The sequence below is a fragment of the Terrapene carolina genome, unplaced genomic scaffold, assembly GCF_002925995.2.
Source record: "Terrapene carolina triunguis isolate 2854851 unplaced genomic scaffold, T_m_triunguis-2.0 Scaffold238, whole genome shotgun sequence".
Classification (NCBI taxonomy): Eukaryota; Metazoa; Chordata; order Testudines; family Emydidae; genus Terrapene; species Terrapene triunguis.
Window position 1 is genome coordinate 6,138,714 of NW_020664589.1, and position 25,359 is coordinate 6,164,072.

General features: G+C 44.0%; 1 protein-coding gene across 1 annotated transcript; it reads right to left on the minus strand.

Annotated features, from left to right (window-relative positions):
• Positions 1-876: 876 nt before the first annotated feature.
• Positions 877-24,446, minus strand: URM1 (ubiquitin related modifier 1). Its single transcript, XM_029912757.1, has 5 exons — positions 24,427-24,446; positions 19,732-19,802; positions 3,421-3,502; positions 2,040-2,088; positions 877-1,100 (listed from the first exon to the last, which is right to left on the minus strand). The coding sequence occupies exons 1-5, from the start codon at positions 24,444-24,446 to the stop codon at positions 1,032-1,034; spliced, it is 291 nt and encodes a 96-aa protein (XP_029768617.1). The 3' UTR covers positions 877-1,031.
• Between the last annotated feature and the right edge of the window lie 913 nt (positions 24,447-25,359).

Consider the following 25,359-nt stretch of genomic DNA (forward strand, 5'->3'; position numbering starts at 1 on the left):
GGTGACCTGACAGCAAATGTGAAAAATCAGGATGGGGTGGAGGGGTAATAGGAGCCTATAAGAAAAAGACCTAAAAATCAGGACATCTGGTCACCCTAGGTGTAAAACATTAGGAAATCAGAATTGTGTTTCACACCCACTTTGCACAGATGTAAACAGTGACAAGATGCAGGTGAGGGGAGAGCCAGGCCCTAAAAGGTGTCTACACTGCAATTAAAAGCCCACAGCTGCACCAGACCAGCTGAGTTGGGTTGGTGAGGCTCAGACTACAGGGCTGTTTAATTGCAGCGTAGATGTCCAGGCTGAGGCTGCAGCTCGAGCTCTAGGACCCTCCCACCTCACTGGGAACTAGCGCCTGAACATCAATACCACAATTAAACATCCCCTTAACCCAAGCCAGCCGGCATGGGCCAGCTGCGGGTTTTTAATTGCAGTGTAGACACACTGTAAGTGTATGTTGCCGTCCACTCTCCACCTCATGTGAAGACACAGCTAAAAACCTCTTTTCCTTCTGTCACATTTCCTCTTATCTGCTAATATTGCAAGGCACTTTGGGATACAGTTCATATGAAAGACACTCCACCAAATAAATGTCCCATTGAAAGAAACACAGCTATTGCAGCCAAGGCAAAGTCTGTCCATCCTTGCCCTGAAGCGTAGCCACAATTCCCCCAGATCATCTTTCTCCAGGAAAAAGGCACCTTCCCCTCCCCCATACTTAAAGAAACTAATTTTCAGCACCTAGTGCAGGAGCCCTTCCCTCATGGACCCAGGAATCAAGTGACCAAATGCAGCAGGTGCTCTCCCATCACCTATGCACCTGGGATTGCAGGCAGGAGAGGTTAAAGTAGAACCAAAGGATGGAAGGGCCGGAAGTGCATGCTAGGCCAGTCACTGGCATGGGTTTTATTTGTATGCCTAATGACGGTGTAAATGATTTGCCATGGCTTAAGTGAGGCACAGACAGTTCAAAAAGACATGAGGGTTCTCCCCCAGTGTTCTTGTTTTATGTCCTTATGAATTCCAAGAGCTCAACCACCATGCAACGTTGAGATGAAAACCACACTATCCTGGTCCTGGAGTTTATAATCCAGCTCGCCCTGCAGGTCAAGAAAGAATGAGAAATGGTTTAATAGGCATTTCCAAACAGAGGCTGCACAAGAAGAACATCTCATAACAGATGCCAGAGCACTAGGGACTGCAGAGGGGGAAGACCAAGGTTTACTCCTAAGAAAGGCAAGGTGGAGAGACAGGAGAGGGAGCTCTCAGACATTCACTGTCATGGGGAAGTGCCACTCTCAGAAGTGACTATTATATCTGCAGACTAGTTTGTGACTATTTATAGTGGGCCTGTGATGGTGGACTGAGAGGAGACGACATTAGCCTGTTTGCCTAGGCCACGTCTGCACTAAAAAGTTAAGCTGACCCAGCTACGATGCTCTGGGGAGTGAAAAATCCACACTCCTGAGCGACATAGTGAAGCCAACCTAACCCATGGCCTAGACAGCACCAGGTAGACAGAATAATTCTTCCTCGCTTTAAGTGTAGACATAATCCTAGTGTAGCAAAAACCCCAAGGGCCAGCTCCGCTTGTTCTACCTCAGCATCCTCCTTTGGTTCACCTGAGAATGATCTTAGGTGAAACATGTCTTCACCTCCCAAGCACTCACCTTATTATAATCAATGGCTCTCACAATTGCCCAAGGCTGTGAAGCAACATTGGTGCCTCACTAAGCAAGTGGTTAACTCAAGCATGGATGAGACACCAACTCAGTTCCCAGAGGAGTGAAGGCCACAGCTGAAGGTCAAGGAGTGTGGGTGATCTTCTGGGGGACTGAATGGTGGTTGAGCCTCAGCAGGTTAGATAAAGGCTCCAGGCTTTAGAACAGCCAGCGTACAACACATGCAGGAACTCCTCCCTCCCCTTGCCCACTACTAGATGCTTAGCTTGGGGCAAGAATCTAAACTAGCTTCCCAAGAACAGCCACAAATCAGGCAGAGCAACAGAACAAAGAAAATAAAACTGAAGTAGGACTGACCATTAGTTCCCAGTCTGCATCATTGATGAGCACCAAAATTCCTGGCCGCCTGCAGAACACAGAAGTTGTCAGGAAATAGGATTGCTAAAAGCTGCAAAGAGTTAGCACCACTGGCTGTTAAAAAGCAGATCACAGGCAGGCTGGTCTGTAAAGCTGATGCGAAAAGGGAATCCTAGCACAGAGGTGGAAATAGGAACAGGCAGTGCCCTTTCTAGATCAAATAAAGGGGAAAACGAGATTGATCCCAGAGCTCGTTTGAAATCAAACGACACCATTCACAAGAAGGCTCTGGGATGACGCCATTTCAATACAATATAGAAAAGCCAGGTAATTAAAACCCATGCACTGCAATCGAGTGCAGAGAGGTCAATTCAGAGCTAAGGAAAGCAATTGTAGTGCCCCTGCTAAAGGTTGTAAACACCCAGGATCAACTCAGAGCTCCTGATTAGAGGCAAAGGGATTCCCCTTCTTTGATCTTCAGTGTCCTGCAATTCTCTCCCCTGCTACCAGGGGACCTGGCACACGCTTCAGCTCACAGAGACCTGTGAGGAATGTTAAACACCCAACCTCCACTCTGCAGCTGGGAGTTGCCTGCACAGCACATTGTGCTCCATTTCTTCTGGCCTTTTTCAATGAGATTGGCCCCATTTTAAAAATAAAATCATTTCCCAGCAGATCTATTTGTTGGTGCTTCTCAGAGTGACTGATCCAGGCCCAGCGATGTGAACAGAGACTGCACTGTGCAACACAGACACACAGCTGGAACAGGGGGATGGTCTACTGGCTAAAACCTCAACCCTGCAATCTACACACAATGCTAGTACTCGAGGTGACGGGGAATGGAAAGAGGCCATGAGTGCTGGGGCACCTCCTGCTGTGGGTCGTGAGGAGACAGACATTTTGTGGAATTGGGTTGGGTTTAGGTTCAGAAGGAGCTGGAGTTCTCACAGTCAGACCTGGCAAAGAGCAGACACATTGCTCCCCAAACTGGATAATTCTCTAGAATATCAACCCACCTCCCTCCACCACAGTAGTACTTTGCACTTGCATAGTCCCTGTCATCCAAGGAAATCAATGCCCTTTACAAAGAGAGCCTCACATCCCTCCCATGGGGTAGTATTTATCCCCATTTTACAGATGGGAATAATGAGGCACAGAGAAGCTAAGTGATCTGTCTTTGGTCATACAGCAAGACAATAGAGCGGACCGTTTTTCCCTATTCAAGTCTATGGGCTATTCTCTTCTGTGTCATTCCTTCTAGCATGCGCCATATTTCAGCTGATATAACTTTCTTCCCGCCACCAGCAGTAACACATATGCCCTCTGCACTGGGACTTGCAGACAGGGAAACATGAACAAAGTCTTTTACATCTGTACTTACACGGTGTCCCCTTGAATAAATAATTCTGGTCTCTCTTTTAATAGATTCTGTTTGATCCACTTTAGCAGGTTTCTGATGTCCCCTGAAAGGAGAGAGAATCACAGTTTATAGACTAGCTTCCTCACCAGCACCAAATATCCCAGAGGTGGGCCAACTACAGCCTGCGGGCCACATGTGGCCTGCAGGACTGTCCTGCCCAGCCCTTGAGCTCCTGGCCAGGGAGGCTAGCCCCCGCCCCCTCCCCCACAGTTATGCCGCCACGTGGGCAGCGCTCTGGGTGGTGGGGTTGCATGCTCCTGCCGAGCAGCACGTCTGGCTCCGGCCGGGCGGCACAGCTGCCAGACATGCTGCTCTGAGCGGCATGGTAAGGGGGCTGGGGGTTGGATAAGGGGCAGGGGGTTCCAGGGGGCAGTCAGGGGACAGGGGCAGTTGGATAGGGCGTGAGGTCCTGGGAGGGAGTGGTTAGGGGACAAGGAGCAGGGGAGGGGGGGGTTTGGATGGGTCAGAGGTTCTGAGGGGGGCAGTCAGGGGGTGAGAAGTGGGAGGGGTCAGATAGGGAGCGAGGGCCAGGCTGTTTGGGGAGGCACAGTCCTCCCTACCCGGCCCTCCATACAGTTTTGCAACCCCAATGTGGCCCTCGGACCAAAAAGTTTGCCCACCCCTGAAATATCCACTTCTGTTTCACAGGAGTTCAAAGACTAGGGCCCCAGCCCTCACTCCCCAGTTAGCAGAGATGTTATGCTCCTCCTGGGACAAGGAGCAATGATGGGAACAGTGCTCCATTCACTCTGTCTGGTCACAAGATGTAACCAAGGGAATAAGAGAAGGGATCCTCGAGAACCCACCCAGGTCAGCATTCACCAGGAAGGGGCATCTCCTTTGTTAGGAGGCACACACCATGCACGCTCGCACCCCCATAGACAGAGTTGGTTGGATGTGCATACCGGACCACAGAAAATGCAAAAAGCCTCCACAGTTAATGGAACAGGAATCAAATATTTAAATTGCAAACTTAAAATGTTTAGAATTAAAACCATACAAGCATGAAGATGAGGAATTCAGTAGTCTCAAGGAGGATTACACAAGAAGCTAAGTTTGAAGCTTCTCGTGTTGGGTCTGAAACACGTACTAAAATGGATTGAAACACATGGTGAAAGCGTCTCCCTTTCTCTCTCTTTCCCCTCCTCCCACAAAATGGCAGCATAGACTCAAAAGTGGCTGAACCGATTTCACTCAAGTCTCCTAAAAACATTCACCTTTGGGCTGCAACAGGCATGGATGGATACTTGCATGGCCTATAAGAATTTGTTTGAGAAACTGAAGAGGAAACTAACAAGTGGGTTAGAACGTGACCACCCCTGGAACAGTCACTTTGATAGACACATGCAGGATACAAACAGACGACTAGATTTGTAAATGTCCGCTCATTTTGGGCATCTAAATTTTTGGGCATCCCAACATGAGACATCTACATCCTGGGGCTGGCTTTGTGTGTGTTAGTTTTTGAAGTGCAGAACACCCACTACGGCAAGGGAGCTCAGTGGGAGATGTGAGCATTTGCCACCTCTGAAAGCCAGGCCGGCACTTCTGAAGGTTTATACGTTTTGAAAACGTAAGCCCCATAAGACATAGGCAAACATTCATGAATATATAGACACATGCATAAACAGACATGTTAGAGGTGGCGTAGTTCCACTCAAGCCCTTTGTAATCTCCTTTGGCATCACACCTTCAGCTCAGACCCTCTGCTCCCCCACCACATCCCCCCCACACACGCTTTGATAGTTGCTTTATTAAAGCTCAGCCTTTATCTTTCTATTTCAGTAGTGACAGGACGGATTTGTCTTCATGTAAAAGGAGGAGGAGACACTGCTAGCAGGTTTTTATAGTAACAATTTTACTTTGTGAGGCAAAAACAATTTCTTTAGCGATAGCATCAGTTAATTTCCTATTGGCGAGGTGAGACGTGTCAGAGGGAGAGAATAATCCATTACAGGGTTTGGAGAAGCTGACAAATTACAATGTGGCGTTCTCCTGCATTTGCCTCTATATTTCCACTGTTCCACAATCCACTTCATCATTCTGAATCTACGATCAGTTATTCTCCAGGGCTCCTTTAAAGAACCTTCTGAAAGCCCCAAAAGAGCTTTATTTGTTTCAAAGGCACAAGGAAGTGTTCCCAGTGCACAAATCCACCTATCAGCTATTAGAGCTTGAACCCCCTCTAGCTGTATCAGAGGGAATAACGGGATGTATATGCCCATCTCTCTCTCTGTGTTGTAAACGGCTCCTAGTCACCGTAAATATTTTCACAACCCTCTTTTACAGGCTAAGCTAAACAACTATTTTTGGTGCAGTTGTCGCATGACTGATCCATGAAATAAATACCCTTGTAATGGGGTGACTCAGTCCTTGCACTGTGTCAGCACATTGTGTTGTGCTGTCAGGGAAGCTCCCTGGAATGGAGCTTTGTTTCTTTAGAATAAACCTACAAAGGTAGGTGCTTTCTTTCACTTGTCACATTTGTGACTCTCCCCACATGAAGAGTCAACTCTGCTCAGCTGTAAACAGGTGTAAGTCAGTTACAGTCACTGGAGATTCACTTTCCCAGGAAAAAATCCCCATCTGTTGTAAGCGAGTCTCTCTCCACTAGGACTCCTTCCATTTTTTCTTCTTTCACACATCCTCTGTGGCCCTGTGTTGCTGGCTTCCTCTAAAGCAGTGGGACCGACGTATTCTAGGCGGCCAGAGGGGATTGCCTAGAGAACGATGCCAAGCGATGCTGCCTCCCAAAACTGGACAGTTTCGGTCATGAAGGGAAGATCTGCTCATGGCGGCAGATTGCACTGTACATTGGATCCTCACCTACGGTCAGAACAGGGATTTCTTTTTAACTAAATATCGGTTAGAGAAGTGTAGTTTAGCAACATGGAATATACTGTCCTCCAAGGTGATCACTTCCCTGGAGACAGTGAGCAATAGACAGAAGGCATAAGGAGCTAGTCAGTCAGCCACCAGAACAAGAGTTAACTATGTCAACCTTCACCGAAGAATGCTGCTGCAGTGCACAGCCCCCAGGAGCTCACCCCCAAACTGCTTTTGCTCTCCATTGCTATGAAATGACCACTAGGGAATGAGAATGACAAACAGCCCTACAGGAGGAGGAAGAGTGCAAAAGGGAAAACCATCCCCACCACAGCAACACTATGAAGGGCCTTATGCTTGTGAGCAACGCACTTGCATGAGGGCACAAAACAATGAAGTGGATGCCATAGGATTCTGCTTTGATAGAGTAAACAGCCTGCTCCTCTGGGGCCCTTCAAGATAGACCATTTAAAACACAAGCACACTGTACCAGAGTGGGCAATTTCCCAGGAAACACTAATTTAAGACAGGGCACTGGTAAATACTGGCTTAAACCCGGTTTAAAACGGGAAACCGAGAAAAATAATTGCATCAGCATCCAGCAAGTTCAGCAAGCACAGAATGAATCTTTTCATACTTTGGCTACAGGCATTCAAAACTGAGGAATAAGATTGGTCTATCCACTACATCACAGCTGGTCTTCTGCTACAGAATGCTGCATGGCCAAAAGGACTGGTAATCTGCAACTCTGCAGGTCTTCGACTGCCTAATGCTTCAAGCCTACAACTCTGCATTATTGTTGTTTTCATAAATACAAGTCAAAAAATGTAGTTATAAAATATTGAAAACTGAACTATGAAGCATGACATGAATAACTTCCTTGAGAAAATACCAAACCAAAATGTAGAGACATTCTGATGTTCAGTATTGGACTTGCATATTATGTCCACTGCAATTTTACTTTTTATTTGTACAACCCAAAATTAATCTACGAATCTACTGCCTTTTGGAACCACAATTTGAATATGCAACTAAACCTAAGTGTAATGTAGTGTACATTAATTAGTTTTTAAAATAGAAAATTCCTTAAACTGGGACTAATTAGTTTTTCCCAGGGCAGTAAAAACCAAGATTTTACCTGGTAAAAGCCACACCATCCCTACACTGCACCAGCTGGACAGAGGATAGCCACCCAGAAGAAGCTTGCAATGTGGTGTGGCTGGTTTATTTCGAGACTGTCTCGGAAGATTCCCCCCACCCCTTCCATAATAAATACATTATTTTCAGCCCCATCTGTGCCTGCAGTTACAGAGCCCAGACAACACTCACACCAACACCCCTAACACACACCAACACCTCCCCCAGAAGTCTCACACATGTGCATAGGAGAATTATACAATCTGGAGAAATTAATGCAACCCCATGCTCGGAGTGTCCATAGCCTCTGTTTGCCAGAAACTGGGAGTGGACAGGGGATGGATCACTTGATTATCTGTTCTGTTCATTCTGTCTGAAGCACCTGGCTTGGCTACTGTTGGAAGACAGGATACTGGGCTAGATGGACCATTGGTCTGACCCACTATGGCTGTTATTATATAAGCTCCCCCCCCCCCCCCATTTATTCTTTGAGTATCCCCTCTGATCCAAAGTGCAATGTAACTCTAACGCCTTCTCCAAATCCCATCTCAAGACTCACTTCTTTCAGCTGTTCTTCCAGCACTGAATTCTGCTCCTGCCCTCGTATTTATCTTTGCTCCTCAAAACTACCAATAATATAACAATGAAAAATGACAGATCCAAAAAGTATGCACAGTCAAAATACAAAAACTGAATAAGAATACTTAGATTGCAAGGTCTTTTGGGCAGGGACCATCGGTCGATCTGCGTTTGTACAGGGCCTGGCACAATGGGGTCCTGGTCTGTGATTGGAGCTCCTGGACTCTCCCAAAATAATAACGTGTGCAACTAAAGTACAATTCCTGCTCTTTTATTACCACGACCCTTGTCTTTCCTACAGCACCCTCCCCCACACTTTTTGTTACACCACTCTGTGGTATGTATAACTTGGTTTGTAAGCTCCTCGGGCCAAGGACCTGTTTGTCTGTAAAGCACCATTCAAACGTATGGATCTGTAGAAATAATCAATTGGAAGGAAAGCCATTTAAACGGACCACCCCCTCCTGTCCACTGCCAAGCTGAATCCTCACCACTGGGACACCAATTTTATACTTTATCTAAACTGCTTATGAAAGCGGACTCATCATCGGAACAGGAGTATTTAATATTTACAGAAGTGCAATTTCACAATGTATGCTGCCCTTTGGTGGTGACAGATCATGTATTTTGTGCAATGGCAGTTCTGTGCTGCTTATTGAACATCATACAATAAAAATAATGTTAAGAAATAGGGAATTGGATGGCTCAGAGCATTGATAAGAGGGTCTTGAGCGGTTTTCCTTTAGGTCACCACTTTAAACCCAGCCCAGTTAATAATGACCAAGATTTGTTACCATCACATGGCCCCAGTGAAATTACTTTGGTAGCTTCAGTCCAGTTCCTGGTAGACAAATATTCAGACCATAAAACCCACCATAATTGCCAACAATGGGGCCAGTTAGTGCTCATCTCAGCAGAGGTGCCAAGGGCAGAATGGGCCACGGAAACGGAACTACCCTCTGACCTCAGAGGAGGTTTCTGCAATTTGGGGTTGAAGCACAATGGTGGGGAACCCTGTCTCTGTTCCGTGGACAGAGAGAACTCAGTCTTCAGGGCTGTCAACCCAGTGCCTTTCACCAGCCCCATAGTCACAGGAACATTCTGAAGTTAATAGAAAAGCCAAGAAAAAAAAAGAAAAGAAAAAAGCAAATGTGAGTGAAGTGACCATTCAACTGCATCATGGGAGCTGTAAGCCACAGGGCCAGTGTATACGCACAAAACAAACAGCCCAATGGGAATGAACAGATCCACAAAAATAAGGAACTGGTTAAAGGGGAGACTGCAGCGGGTAGTACTGAAAGGTGAACTGTCAGATTGGAGGGAGGTCACCAGTGGGGTTCCTCAAGGTTCAGTTCTGGGTCCGATTTTATTTAATCTATTCATTACTGACCTCGGAACCAAATGTAGGAGTGGGCTGATAAAGTTTGCGGATGACACAAAGTTGGGAGGTATTGCCAACTCGGAGAAGGATCGGGATATTCTGCAGGGAGACTTGGATGACCTTGTAAATTGGAGTAATAATAACAGGATGAGATTTAATAGTGAGAAGTGTAAGGTGATGCATTTAGGGATGACTAACAAGAATTTCAGTTATAAGCTAGGGACGCATAGGTTAGAAGTGACTGAGGAGGAGAAGGACCTCGGAGTCCTGGTTGATCGCAGGATGACTATGAGTCGGCAATGCGACGTGGCTGTGAAAAAAGCTAATGTGATCTTGGGATGCATAAGGCGAGGTATTTCTAGTAGGGACAGGGAGGTGCTGCTTCCGTTATACAAGGCGCTGGTGAGACCTCACTTGGAGTACTGTGTGCAGTTCTGGTCTCCTATGTTTAAAAAGGATGAACTCAAACTGGAACGGGTACAGAGAAGGGCAACTAGGATGATCCGAGGAATGGAAAACCTTTCCTATGAAAGGAGACTCGAGGAGCTTGGTTTGTTTAGCCTAACCAAAAGAAGGCTGAGGGGGGATATGATTGCTCTCTTTAAATATATCAAAGGGATAAATACCAGGGAGGGAGAGGAATTATTTCAGCTCAGTACTAATGTCGACACGAGAACGAATGGATATAAACTGGCCGTAGGGAAATTTAGGCATGAAATTAGACGAAGGTTTCTAACCGTCAGAGGGGTGAAATTTTGGAACAGCCTTCCGAGGGAAACTGTGGGGGCGAAAGACCTCTCTGGCTTCAAGATTAGGCTAGATAAGTTTATGGAGGGAATGGTTTGATGGGATTAGGTGATTTTAATCAATTAGGCAATAACGGCCATCGCTGGTAAAATGAGGGTCTGGCTAGAGAATCTTGCCTGTATGCTCAGGGTTCTGCTGATCGCCATATTTGGGGTCGGGAAGGAATTTTCCTCCAGGGTAGATTGGCAGTGGCCCTGGAGGTTTTTCGCCTTCCTCCGCAGCATAGGGCAGGGGTCGCAAGCTGGAAGATTCTCTGCAACTTGAAGTCTTTAGATCACGATCTGGAGACTTCAACAGCAGAGTTAAGGGAAAGTGGGGGGGTCAGCTTTTGTGGCCTGCATCATGCGGGAGGTCAGACTAGATGACCATATTGGTCCCTTCTGACCTTAAAGTCTATGAGTCTATGAGTCTAAAATGAGCATGTTTTCAGTGACACAAAGCCACTGGCTTGTCATGCAAGTGGACAGGATGTGAGAGCTGCAGTGAGCGGGTACCCAAATCCCAGGCTTGTTTTTAACCCACACAAGCTGCAGTATAAATATCCCTGAATGTGGTTGAAAGATCTGCATAGTCTCCAGCTTGGTCTCCTCCAAAGTCTGATCTGTCACATCTAACTTTTCTGTCCAGAAGAATCAGTGAGTATCCTCTTAGAGAAAGTGATCTGGGACTCCATCTTAGTTCTGCCTCCTACAAACTCCTGGGCTCATTTGCACCCTCAAAACCATAGCTGAAACCCATAGATCTTTCACAGCTCAATAAAACCGCCTGGTCCTGATGGATTCTTCCGTGATAACTCAGCAGAGAGAAAACAGTCATGGCAGACAGGTGCCTGGAATAAGAAACACAGGGCCAGCTTTTCACTGCGAAATCTCACCAATCAGGTAAACACCCAGAAACCCAAACACTGCCCTGAAACACATACTCGCTGATCTTGCACTAACATAATATCAGTGAACGTGAAAACACAGCCCTCCACTAACAAAGAAGCTGCACGAACACACAGAGGGCTGTGTGTGTCACTGGCAGATTTACACACACAAACACAACATACATACGCATCTCCGCACCTCCCCCCGCATGCCCCTCACATTAACGAGCAGATGCACAATCCAACCCTCTCGCTAGGGCTTCCAGAGGGTGTATTTTCAGTAATATCCTTGTCTTGGGTGCAGAATAGGAAGCCTATTTCAGGAAAACAGGGGACTCTTAAGGCCTAGACACTGGAAAGTTCTTTTCTGGTTTGTAATAAATAAGATGTATGCAACCCTGCTCACCGAGGGGTCAGCGTTGCAACAGCACAACCGGTTTTCTCGGGCCGCCTTTCGGACACCTCCCTATGGGGCACCATTTCTCTGACCCAGAATACGATCGTTCATCATACTGACCACGGCTCAGCTCCAATTTGTTGAGGTCACTAACTCTGGCCAAGCGCCATCCCACCCACATTCTCAGCCACTGGCCTGTAACCATGACAAAGTCCCCTCTTTGCATGCCTCTTCTATCATTCCCTCTGCCTGGATGGGAAGAGAATCTGTAACCCCTTTGCCAGGTTAGGTGGCTTATTTTTCAAAATATAAAACATCCCCAAAATACACCACTCAGGCAGGTGAGTGCCTTGTCCATTTTACTGAATTCTAATTAGCACAAGGGCCACAATGTTATGAAAGGGCCCATTGTAAAAATGGATACAAGGGGTTTCTCAGGCTAGTTAATGTGCAAAGTGAACCCCCGAAGCAGATGGTGGGGTACCATAAGCTGCAGCAGAAGGCCTGGAATGGCTTATATAAGCAGAATCAGAGGGAAAGGGTTAAACTCTGGCTACATCTACACTGTAGCGCTTCAGGTGAAGATACTCTAAGCCGGCAGGAGAGAGCTCTCCAGTCGGCTCAATTACTCCACCTCCCACGAGAGGCGGTAGCTATGTCGGCAGGAGAGGCTCTCCTGCTGACAGAGTGCGGTCTATACCGGCACTTAGGTCGGTATAACTTGCATCACTCTGGGGTGTACCGGAGTAAGCTCTAGTGTAGACAAGGTCTCAGACTCATGGCATGGTGACCACAGCAAGGCCAAGAGCAGTTTCGAACCTGTTTTCACTGACATCTTCTGAGCCATTCCTGACATGTATAAGAAAAAAAGACTCCAATCTGGATTCTATTAACAGGGAGCTTTTAGTGACTTTGGAACCATCAGCTTCTGTGCGTTAGAAGATAATGCCTGGGTCCTGCTTACGATCACCTGGCAGAGAGATAACTCTCCCCCTCCCGGCTACCACTTTTAACTGGAAGGGAGGGTCCACATTAGTGCTTCCTCCATTCCCTCTTATCCACAGCACAGGAAGAGACCAGATGCTGCGTTCTTCCATAACCCTTCTGTTAGCTTGGATGGAGGACCTCAGTCCTGGGCCCTGCATTCAGAGGAGTTCTCGGCCCTGTCAGTCATCAAGGAACACATGGATCATGGGATTTTCGGTCAGCTCTTGTAAATGACAAGGGAGCACTCAGATCCCAGGATCTCACATTCCCTCCAGTTAACTGGTAGGGAGATCATAAGTTCCAGGGATCTTTGATCCCATTTGCCAGCCAGCAGCAAATCGCCAGATCCAAAGTGCTTCCATCAGTTCCTGGCATTTCTAAAGGGATTTGATCCTCTGCATAAAGCTAATCCCGCCACACTGCCAAAAATCAGAGTTTCTAATCTTACAACACCCAGTGCTATGGTCACTTAAGGCTTATGAATAAATGCCAGTGCACTAAACCATCTCTTTTTATTAGGATCATGGATCACTAGTAGTAGTACATAGATAATTTTGAACAAGAGACTGGACTAAGGAAGGAGCTAAGGAGAATCTTACAAAAAGAAGGGACAATAGGTGGCGATTATATTCAACAGGCATTGAAGGCTGGATTAGGAATCAGAGAAGTCAGAAATGATGACCAGGTAACAGGGCTCTTCTAGTTTCTTTTTCTACTAGTGCAGGATTATTCCCAATGGAAGACTGTTTAGGGCTTTCTCCAGTCTAGTTTTAAAGGGCTCAGGGAATGTGGTGCTTCCCACACATCCCGTAGGAGATTGTACTATAGCTTGCAAAGTTACGAATTTTTTTTACCAATAGCCTAAATTCTCATTTTCTTAACTGCATCCTATCAACCCTAGTTATACAATACTGCATCACCCCAACTATAACCTCTTCCTGACATAAAGAAGTGGGTGTTCCCACTTTGCCACAGATACCTCATCTATTTCTCCATTCATCTCTTTTGCACAACCTGGAATTGTTGCGGATTAATTTGTGTAAGCCACTCAGGCAAATTCCCTGACAATTCAAAGAAAGCATTACTAAATGCAGACAAAGTCCATTTTAAACCCACTGTGGAAATGAACTTTCCTCATTTCCCTGACTGTGTTGGAAAAGAAACAGTGGGCAGAGAGGAAATCTAACCACTAACACCAAAGACTATGTGGAATTATACACCCAAGACTCACTGCCCATGGAGGAATGTAACTATTCATACAGAAAGACTGCAGAGGGATCCCTCTGGTCACACTTGCCCTGGCAGCATCTATTCATAATGAAGCCTGTAGAGGGACTTCCTTGGTACAGGCTCACTCTGGCACCGCAAGTTGGGCAAGAGTTTCTTGCCCTGACTCCTCACCCTCTTCCCATCAGCTTTAAGAGCTAGTGATTTTTTTATGGCTTGGATAGGATTAGTGGGGGAGAATAACTGATGTCCCATTCAAATCGCTATTATGACTTTATTCCTCTGCAATACAAAAGCCACACAATTATCTGTGCCAGTCCTTGCCTCTCATTTTCAGCAGTTACTTTACTAACGTTATATTTTCATATACAGCAAGGACCATTAAACCAATTCCCCCTCCCACAGAAACACCAACCTCCTCAGCCTTACTTGAAAGGGGAAAAGAAAGAGCGTGGAGGGGGGAAGGGGAGGAAGATTTACAATTGAATGGAGGTAAGAATGGAGCAGTTTGTGGGATAAAGGGGCTGCAGAAGGAGCTTTACAGATGTGCAGAGGGACGGCGTCTCATTGTTTAATTAAGCAGAAAGTGGCTCTTTTGAAAAGCAATTTTGCACAGGAGCTCTGAGCTCAGCAAACAGCTCCTGTGAGTGAGGGCAGGAGGAGAAAGGAACAGCTGGCACCGTGAACCGTGTGAAACGCATGCTAAGCAGTTTAAAGGGCCAGGAACCTCCTCATCAGCCTATGCTCTGCTGCCATCCTTTAAACAGTGGTGTCATGACAGCAAATACCACCAAGAGAAAAGGAGTGAGGGTGGGGGTTGGGTGGTAGGGGATAGAAAGGTTATCCTAATAGGTGCCTGTGCAGGAACACACTGGCTGGGAAGGACAGAAAAGCCAGGCTTTGTTATCAGAGGGATTTGGTCACACAGAAGAGAGATGGGCTTCTCGGTGCCTGGGAAGTTCCTTCTACAATGAGTTCAGATTAATCAGATTCATGGCAGAGGGTTAACGCAGCTCCCATTACACGAAGCCTAGTAGGAAAGCACTGAGATGACTCCTGCAAGAGAATTTTAATTTTTCCATCTTTCCTTCTAATACTGAAGAACTACAAATGAATCCACTCAATCGGCCCCCTTATAAATGACACACCCACTTCACTGGGACAACTGCCAGGAAATACTGCATACCAGTGATTCAATGGGGAGATGGCACAACTAGGCAGAACAGATTAAAGGGCCCAGCCACACAACCCAATCTACCCTGTCTGGGACATATTAACGAGGCTTGGTAAGCCAGTCAACTGACCATGGTCAAATATTGTCAAACATTCCAACAAGAAAGCCCTGATAGAGACAGCGGCCTACCTTTTTATTGCATCATGGTGTCATTCTTTCGTTTTTTAGAACTTCATTTCATTTTTTGGAGTTAAAAACTCAATTAAGTAACTCGGTTTTTGTAATTAGGCACAAGTATCTAAGGCTAAGCCTAAACCTATTGGAGACCACAAAGTCTTACTCTTTTTTGTTACTATTGGTATTATTCTAATAAGGCATTGCTTTAAAATATTTGACTGGTCAATCAACCATTTATATCTGGACCGGTCAAATGCCCAAACTGAATATTAACGTGACAGTGCCCTGATAGGGTCATAATATGGATCCCCCCTGACATAGTAGATTTGGCTGTGCAGACTGGCCTTGTGAAAGAGGGGTCTTGGAGTCAGGACTCCCAAATTCTAATTCTACCTTTATACTAACATGAGATGCTCTCTCTGGTAAGTCACATTTCCTTGCCACGCCGCAGTGGGCTAGTGAAGTATATATTTATTGATGGGGGGGTGGGGGGGAAACTGAAGCGCAGAGGTAGAGAATATTCACATATTCCTTTGAAGATGGAAAGCGCCATATCAGGTGGTTTGGAAGGATTCGATTTATTTTAATGTCCGTGGATTAAGTCAACAATTATTTAGTTTTTATTTTGACAAAACTTTGCCCTACCAGAAATATTTTAAACATTCATTTCAAAACATTGAGAGAGAAGTTAGGAGTAATCAACTCAGCAATAAAAATCATTCCAAATACTGATTTCTTATTGACAGCCAAATGTTATCACCACCATTATTTTGCATTTCTAGACAACTGGTGCCATCTTGTACACTCAATTCTAGCTATCTTCCTGGCACTCAGGTACCACATTCGGGTCAGACTATCCCCTAGTGTACTGTATCTGAACTATTCTGTTCATATTTTGGGGCCTTATCCTGAGAGATAGAATCCCTCTTTTGAGGTGCTGAGTGACTAATTCCAACTGATTTCAACAGAAGTGAAGAGCAGTCAGCACCTTGCAGGATCAGGGTGCTTGGACTGTAAATCCCTCGGAGCATTTCCTGTGTCTCAGATAGCGCCATGAACAGTCAAATTCAACAAATTATTTTAATTTTCCCTCTCTCAAAATTGTGATTAACAATGGATTTTTCCCCTATGAGATTTTGAGTAAATGGGGAATATATATGATTACTGAAATTTATGGATTACAATTTTATCCTTCCAAACCTTTGAATGCCAAGTACTCTAACAAATCTAGAAGCTTCAGATTGGTCATTACAGCACACGATCAACACTTGGAACTTTTGCTCCAAAAGAACAGACTCCTGCCACTTAAAGGAAAAATCTTCATGATCGTTAGCAGTGCAGGGCCTATGATACAGAGTTGAGCAGCTCCTTGCACAACAGCCAGAGCCTCTTTAATCAGTGCTCTCACCTGAGCATACAAGATCCAGTGGTAAAAGCACAGCAGTGAGTCTTTCTAGTTACTCTTAGCCAACATAACATCACGGATTTGAACCTGTGACTCTGCTGCAGGGGTTAAACGATGCTCGTTATTTTCCCATCCTTCTAAACACAGTCAGTTAAATTCTCATGACCATAGACAAATCCAGCACTGTAAACCCAAGTGGGATGGAGGAAGGACCTTAGACATCACTAGCAGCAGCATTCATACAATGCTCTATTTGATTGCCGAAGCACGAGGTTAAATAAGTTACTGTGGTTTGTTTCAGGGGGATGCTGCCAAATACATTTTCATAGTTTTTAATTTAGGGTTTCTTTCCTTTATGCTCCATTGTTTCTAATAGCACCTTCGATGCTTGAAATTAAGGTTTACTTTCTGAGTCAATTTAATCCTCTCTCCATGTGACAAATCTCTCCTTCGCTGTCCTCTCCCACCTAGCAATGTTTTTTTACGCAGAAAAAGTCAACAGAGCTAGCTCCTTTAGTTTCTCTTTATCAGCATTATCAATGAGTTTATCAAAATTGTCAGCACAGCTTTGGGACAAAGGTTCTTATTTAACTTGTGCTTTTCTTTCTGCACAGATCTGCAGCACCCGAGAAAAATATGATATGGTCTCACATAAAGTATGGTGACGTGGGTACACGTACACACACATACACCCACACACAAACCCTTTTTTCATATGTTCCTCAGGGGCAACATGATAAAATCTCTTCAAACCCCAGATAGCAAAGACAGCTGCTGTCACATGTCTCCATACATGGCCTTCTGTGGTCCCATTTGCAGCTCCCTCCCATCTGCCCACCTTAACCTCCTCCAGACCCTCTTCCCCTCTGGCCAGTTAACACAAGAGGAAAAAGGGTTTAGAATCCAACCACATTTTCACCTAGTGCCTAGACTCAGGAGATTTGCATGTGATAATTGCACTAATTAAACATAAAACCAATTTTTATAATTCAGAGAGCACTAGCCAGGTCAAATTTGGAGCACAGACTATTTTATTCATTTATACATTCTTCCCTATTTGTTCACCTAGCTCCCCATCCCCCTGCATCTGGGTGTTGTACAAAATGTATAAACAATTAAAATATAGTTGGGTCCAATGTCCCAGAGAGAAGCAGTTGCTCTGCAAAAAAAAGGGACAAAAAATAATAACCCAAGAGGAAAGGAAGAGTAAGGAATGGCAAAACGGCCAAAAATACACTTGACAACTAATAAAAAAATCAGTTAAAATGGGATTATGATCCTAGTACTCAGTTCATTCATGGTTTCTTCAGTACACTAGGAGATGAACATATGGTATAAAGTAAGTGACTAGACAGGAAACACTGAACATGGTGAGTTAAATTCTTTAAATACACAAGACCCAATGATGTAGTCCTTACTCAGTCAAAACTCCCAGAGAAGTCAAGGTGAGTTTTGCCTGAGTTAGGATTGATGGATTGTGCTCTTTATTTTCCACTGAGAAACACATTTTCATTTCCCCAGAGAGAGCTGCATTAACTTGTTTATTGTTAATAATCCCAAATGTTTTCCTTATTAACATGATCAATTTATAGAATTTCTTCTTCACACAGTTTTTCTGATCCAACCCTGCTGATGATGCTCTCACCCCAGATGTGCCCACAGCTTCCCACACCTGAACCATTGTCCCATGTACCAAGAGAGCCTGAGTAAGCAAGATCTTCAGGGAGGGAACTTTTTTTGTGTTTTGTTGTGTTTTAGAAAGGCTAAATTCAACTCCCATTGAAGTCAATGGAAATCTTCCCAATGGCTTCAACAGGAGCTGGATTAGGCCTTTTGCATGTTGTATGCTGCACGATGGACATCTATCAGGCTGCAGAAAATAGGGACTCATGCTCTTATCCCTGCTAGGTAGGGGCACCCTGCACTACCCTCAGATAGAATTAGAATACCTTATAATTCCTTTCTAACTGAATGCCTGTTCGTTGTCTGAAGACTGACAGTGTGTTAGACTATGAACAAATATTCTAAGCCAAACACCATCTGAAAACAAACAAACAAAAAAAATACCCAATATCCTAGCCCAAGATGTTTACAATCCAAATAAATTAATAGTCTGCCACTTCTTTAGTGCTTTCCATCCAGGGACATCAAGTGCTTTTCAGACATTAGAATTTAACCTCTGGACACCCTTGCGATGTCTGGCAATAGTACCCCCGTTTTAACACAGGACAGAGAAGTTGAGTGACTTGCTCAATGTCACGTAGCAAGTCAGTGTCAGACTCAAGGACAGAACCTAGATCTTCACAATCCCAGGCCTAGTCTTTGACCACATCCTCCTCCTCCATCTCAATGCTTCTATTCCTTTTGAATTATATATAGCTTATATTCAGGATCAAAAGTTTACTTGTCCTGAAAGCATTTGCACTGGCCTCTAAATATTTCTAGGCATGGCAGGAAGATCTCAGGCCTTAAAATACACAGCATGCAGATTATATTTACTACCAATCTCTCATGAACTGCTAAAGTTGATTGATCCTTGACATCATTTCTAAGTTTATAATTCCAGGTTTCAAATGGCATAAAGCTTTACTATCGAAGAGTTTTGGATACATCGGCTGCTAAAAAAAAAAAAAAAAAAAATCACAATGCAAATGAAGTGTGGGCAAGTGTCGAGGGGAGGAAACTAGTAATCAGAATGATGTTGATATCCCGAATCACTAAGGAAATAAATGAATGTTGTATAATCACTGGAACAGTCACTGGTCACTCAGTCTAGCAGTGTTTTGTTTTTTATTATATGCAGGACTGAAAAGAGGATGTCCTGCACGCAAGGCCAGTGTAATTTTCAAGCCCTAGCTTTGTCATGCTTGTCTGTGTGGTTTAAGTATATTCAGTTGTTTTAAATTAAAATCAAGAGAGTGATATTCCTATATAAGCACAGATAAACCTGGCTAACAGGCAGCTTCATGGACTGACCAAGGAGAATATACTTCATGAAAATATTTAGAGGCTGCTGTGTATTAACAATATTCAGAGGGGAGGGCAAAAATCTTTGAAGAAAGGAACTCACTTTGTGGTTGCCTGGAGAATGGAAAAGGTGCTCAGCCAATTTATGTTTTGTATTTACTTTGAGGGTTAACCATTGTCTGCCAAGCTAGCCAATCAATAATAGCATGGCTGAAACGGCCCTAAACCACATTGATTCCAGTTGTAAACTGAATAACTGCTGTACAAACTGACTCTCTTTTTCACAGGCATTTCATTTGCTGTCATTCTTTCGACTTATTTGAAAAGCGCTAATACTCACAAGGCTCTGGTTGACAGGGCAAGGTCACCTGATGTTTTTTAACGTCATCAAACAAAAGCTCTGCTCCACCTCTGAAATAAAAAGAGAATGCACAACTTATGCTTTGTTTTATTTTCAAGTGACAGAAGTTATAAATGGAGTAGTTTACAATGCAAAAAAAAAAAAAAAAAAAAAAAAAAAACACAGAAAACAAAACGGACCGGATTGTATTTCAAGTAGGTCAATTGTCTTTGTCTATTTGGCCTGTAAGCACTTTGGCGCAGTAACTGTCTCTTACTATTAGTTACTTGTATGGCTAGCTATGGACCAGGACCCACTGTGCTAGGCACTGTACAAACCGAGGACAGAAAGATAGTCCCTACCTCAAAGAGCTGACAGTCTGCTTGTACAGTGCCTAGCATAACGGGGCCTCAAACTCAGTTGGGCCTCTAGACAGTACTGTAATACAAATATCATATTATAAACTCCCATGCTCTAATACCATGCCCTTCTGTAACACTTTTATCCAAGGATCCCAAAGTACTTTACTAACCTCAAAACACCCTGTGGAATCAGTATTATCCCCCATTTACAGATGGGGAAAAACCACTTGTGCAAGGTCACACAGCAAGTCGGAGGCAGAGCCAAGAGGATAATCCTGGAGTCCTGGCAGTTCCCTCTCAGTCTAGCCACTACACAACTCACCCTCCGAAGCATTACAGCAGAAACATATGCGCAGTGTGAGTAGCAAACAAAACAAGGGACTCTGCATGCAAGTTGTACAAAATATCACTCATCACATGCTTCACCCTCTGCACTTGCTCCCTGTTGAAGGAGCCAGTTCAAAGTCTGTGTCCTGGTATTTAAACACTCCCAGAGAGATCGCTCTCCCTCTGCGACCATTATATTACAATCCGTCAGCACAGTTAAAATGTTGACCACTAAGCAGAGCTTTGGGAGCGTAGGAGGCAGTACTTTCTCAGGAGCTGATCCCAGACTATAACAATTTTGGGATTTCAATCGGATTTAGGTACCTAACTCCCTTAGGCCTCTTTGAAAATCCCAGGCTAAATGCAAAACTCATTTCAGTGGCTTAGACTTCCCTCAAACTCTCCTGTGAAGAAAGTACGATTCCACTTTACAGCCCCAATCAATTCATTTCTTGAGAATACAGGACTGTAAGAACCCTCTGTACGAAGAGGGTTACCAAACTGGACTAGGAATCTGGGCTTTATTCCTGAATCTGCCACTAACTTCTCGTGTGTCGCCAATTTCCCCATTTATGAAATAGCAGACAATTAACCATCTCAGTAAAGTGTTTGAGGCTTTATTGTTTATGAAGTGCTCTGTGCTGAGGAGGACTCCAAGACAGCCCCGTCTTACTGATTTGATAACTCACTGTCAAAGTGGTACCTCACTCGAAAGCACGGATATATCTGAAGGGATAACCCCATCTGAAAAGGCAGAGATTTTGGCTGTGCTGCAAAGGCATCAAAAGGTATTTTCCAGCAGGCCAGGACTGACTCACGAAACGGTCCATGAGATTAGTGGTACCAGATGACAGAACAAGGAGTAATGGTCTCAAGTTGCAGTGGGGGAGGCTTAGGTTGGATATTAGGAAAAACTTTTTCACTAGGAGGGTGGTGAAGCACTGGAATGGGTTACTTCGGGAGGTGGTGGAATCTCCTTCCTTAGAGGTTTTTAAGGTCAGGCTTGACAAAGCCCTGGCTGGGATGATTTAGTTGGGAATTGGTCCAGCTCTGAGCAGGGGGTTGGACTAGACCGCCTGAGGTCCCTTCCAACCCTGATATTCTATGATTCTATGAACATTGAAGGACCTCAGCCCACACCCAGCAGAGCACACCAGACAACTGGTAAAATGCAGGAGAAAGTTTGCAAGGAAATAGCAAGTATGCTGAAAATGGGACTAATAAGAGTTTAACAGTCCCTGGGCTTCTCTAGTTATGGTCCCTGAAAAGGAGGGGAACAAAGGGTTTTGTGTTGATTACAGAACGCTTAAGGCTGTCTTGGTTCCTGATGCATACCATATACCCAGGATCAACAACATGCTAGACACCATAGACAGGGCAAAGTTCCTGAGCACCCTAAATTTAACAAAGAAGTATTGTCAAATTCCTTAAACACTGAAGTGAAGAGGGAAAAAAAAATCTGCCTGTGTTACTAATTCAGGACTTTTTGAGCTCAGGTGTTACCTTTTGGGTTAATCAATGCAGGAGCCACATTTCAAAGGCTTGTGAACCACTTATCAGCTGGGTTACAGGATTTTGCTTGGGACTACATAGATGACATTACCATCTTCAGCTACTCCTGGTCAGATCATAAAAACCCAGTTTGGAATTGTGCTAAAGAAATTCAAAGATGCTAGCGTCACGGTAAAAATGTCCAAGTGTAAAATGGATGCAGCCAACATCCCCTATCTAGAAGGTCATTTGGAAGAGGGGGGGGGACAGATCTGCCCAGATCTATTGAAAGTAGAATTCACTGTTAACTGGCCTATGCCAGAAATCAAAACACAAGTTCAGTCTTTTACAGGCTTGGAGAACTATTACCACCAGTTTGTGGAAGGATTCAGCAACATGGTGTCTGCTATCACAGACCTGTGCAAAAAGAGAAAACCTAACACGGTGCTGTGCACAGCAGCCTGTCAGAAAGGGTGTGATAAAGCAAAGAAAATCCTAAAGCCTATTCTGGCCAGACCAGATTTTGAACTGTGCACCACCGCTTCTGACACAGGCCTGGGAGTCGTACTGACGCAAGCAGGTGAAGACAATAAAAAGCATCCTATTGCTTTCCTAAGTAAAAACCTGACCCCTGGTGAACAGAATTCCTCTGTCATAGAAACCGAATGTTATGCAATTGTGTGGGCAGTCAAGCAGTTAAGGCCTTACTTATTTAACAGGAAGTTTAGGGTCCTAACAGCCCACTCTCCGTTGGTATGGCTACACAGAACAAAAAGTACCAGCTCCAGACTGAGACACTGGAGACTAGCAGTGCAGGAATACGAGATGAAAATTGTACATATTAAAGGCCAAGAAAATGTGGTGGCAGTTGCACTGTCCAGGCAAGAGGGCTCCAAGCTGATGCATATGGATTAGCCAAGGGCTGATCCTACTGCATTAGTGTAAGAAGGGAGGTTTGACCCAGAGACCTCGATGTCAACTGACAGAGGGGATGCATGGGGTTTTACAGGGATCTACTGAGCCTGAGCATAATAATTTACCAAAGGGTGACATGTAAGGTGTCTACCAAGAACCAGTAGCTTACTGGTCATCATAGTCATTGCATGTATGGACAGGTAACATTTAAGATGTTATACATCTATATTGGAAATTATGTTTTTAAAGCCTTGAAGTTAAAAGTAAGCCACCAGTTGGTGACAGACCTTGAACAGATTTAGTTCAGACAGGTAGCAGGCAGGATATACTTCTTTCTCTCTGTCTGATCAAGTGTATTGTACACTGTATTTATTGCAATGGAGGCCTATTTGCATTACTGAGCCCGATATTAGTCAAGAGATAGCAAAATACAAGAGCTGAGAGCTGTAGGGAAAAAAAAAAAAAACTAAAAGCAGTGGGGTATCCTGTTTATGAGTAAAGACAATGGATTTGGGGGTATAACTGGGGTACTGAGTTACATCCTAGATCCTTCACTGAGGAGATGAACTGTCAGTGTGTTCTGTCTTATGAAAGGAGGTCACAACCAACCCAGCTGGAAAACACTGCAAAGACTCTGGGTGAGCTAAACTTCACTAAAAAGGAAATTATCTTGTTAATGAAGTCTAGGCTCTAGAATGTTACACGATTTTATTTTACATGTAACTTTGTTTCCAATACTTTTACTTGCTACTTCTCTAACCTCTATTTTTGTTAAATAAACTTTTGCTTATCTTCCATTATAAACATATCTAAGTGCTATGCCACTTTAATAGCGTAGCTGTGATCTAAGGTGTAACTAGTAAGCTGAGGGACTTTGTTCCTTTGTGAGCAGTGAATCTGGGAATGTCCATTGAAAACAGGGGCTGGACACTCCAGGGGGACACTTGGAGGTTGGAGAGTACCTAGTGCTAACCTGCAAAAGGACAGCAGAGCCTGTGCAGGCTAAGAAGGGAGTGCTTTTGTTGCCAGTGGAGTCCAGGAGCTGACTCTAGGCAGACACAGACAAGGCTTTCTCATGCTATGGGCAGATGGTAGTGAGGTGCCTCACAACCATGGGTACGCCTGGGAAGTGTCACAACATTATACAAGTGCAACATTGGACAATATATGTACTGACTCAGTTCTGCTTCCTGAGGCCAAGAATTTAAGAATTAGGTGCCTAAATGAAGATTCAGCCAGCTAAGTAGAAGGCTTGATTTTCAGAAATGGTGAGCAACCAGCAGCTCCCACTGAACTCAAGGGAAACTAGCCAGTTCATCACTCTTGAAAAATTAAGTCATTTCAACCCCTAAATCCTTAGACAGACAACTAACTTTGAGACAATTTTTAAAATCTTGGCATGAGTGAGTCTGTCTGAAGTATAGGTGCTGCTGGAGGCTCATGCCCCATCAGTATTGAATTTGGAAGATATTTGATGATGGATTCATCAAATAGGTTCATAAAAACTCTATGCAGATACCATTTAATCCTTGGAAAGATTCTCTGTCTTAAAACACAAACTTTTTTACTATTCAGACGTACAAGTATGAGTCATTGTTACCTTGCATTTCTCACAACCATGTAGATTAAAAATTGCCTAAAAAAAAGAGATGTATTTTAAAAGCAAACATGTGAATAACATGGAAAATAATGAGTCTACATGTGACTGAGTCCCTTTAAATCCAATATCTAAAAATGTCACACTAGGAGTTTTTCTTGGCTCTGCTATGGAAGAGCACAACAGAACCTTTGTTATGCTCTCAGCAGTGCTACTTATATGCAGTGACACTCCTAAAGACTGCTCTGTTGGTGTTCTTCCACCAGCTCACAAAAAAATGGAAGCAGCAATGATTAACTTTAGCCGAGATTCTTGTGAGAGAACAAGTCACAGTAATTATATGAAAAACATTTTTTTATGTAACGAAAACAAGGTCACACTGTTATTGTAGAAATGTAGATGGCAAGATAAGGTCCTTCTGTAATGCGCTAACTGTGGAGAACTCAGCTGTGATTTACACATAGAGAGCTCATTTATGCATTTCCAAGGGAAGCAAAAATGCTTCTCACTCTTCTGAGAAAACTAGGAGAGTTTCTGCAGCTGGAAGCGGGGAAAGATTGAGGAAGGGCCTCTTACAGAGAAGGGCATTTAAAGGGTTATGAAGATTGTGTACGTGTATAGGGATGGGGAAACCAAGCAAGCCTTTTAGCTTTTGTAAGAAAAAGACTTAACAAAATGTAAGCCCAAGACAAATGTTTATAAATTTCCAATTTAAACAAAATGTTTTAAAGTTTTTAAGTTTCCAGCAATCCAGATATTACAGCAACGAGAACCTGAAAATAAAATGTGATAATAAATAACGTGAAGCTGACATTACTAGTTTACTTTGTCTGAGCTGAAAGAACTTCAAAAAGCAAACAGCATATATATTGAAAAATAAAGTTATAAAAAATATTTCAATTTTAAACAATTTACTATACCAAAGGAAAAGGAAAT

Excerpts from the sequence above, each read along its gene's own strand:
- URM1 (XM_029912757.1), bottom strand. The coding sequence starts at position 24,446 with ATGGTTGTGAGAAATGCAAG. Across the intron at positions 3,503-19,731 it reads GCCCTGTCAACCAGAGCCTT|GGGACATCAGAAACCTGCTA; the intron begins GTGAGTATTAGC and ends CTCTCCTTTCAG. Across the intron at positions 2,089-3,420 it reads TTTATTCAAGGGGACACCGT|GCGGCCAGGAATTTTGGTGC; the intron begins GTAAGTACAGAT and ends TGTGTTCTGCAG.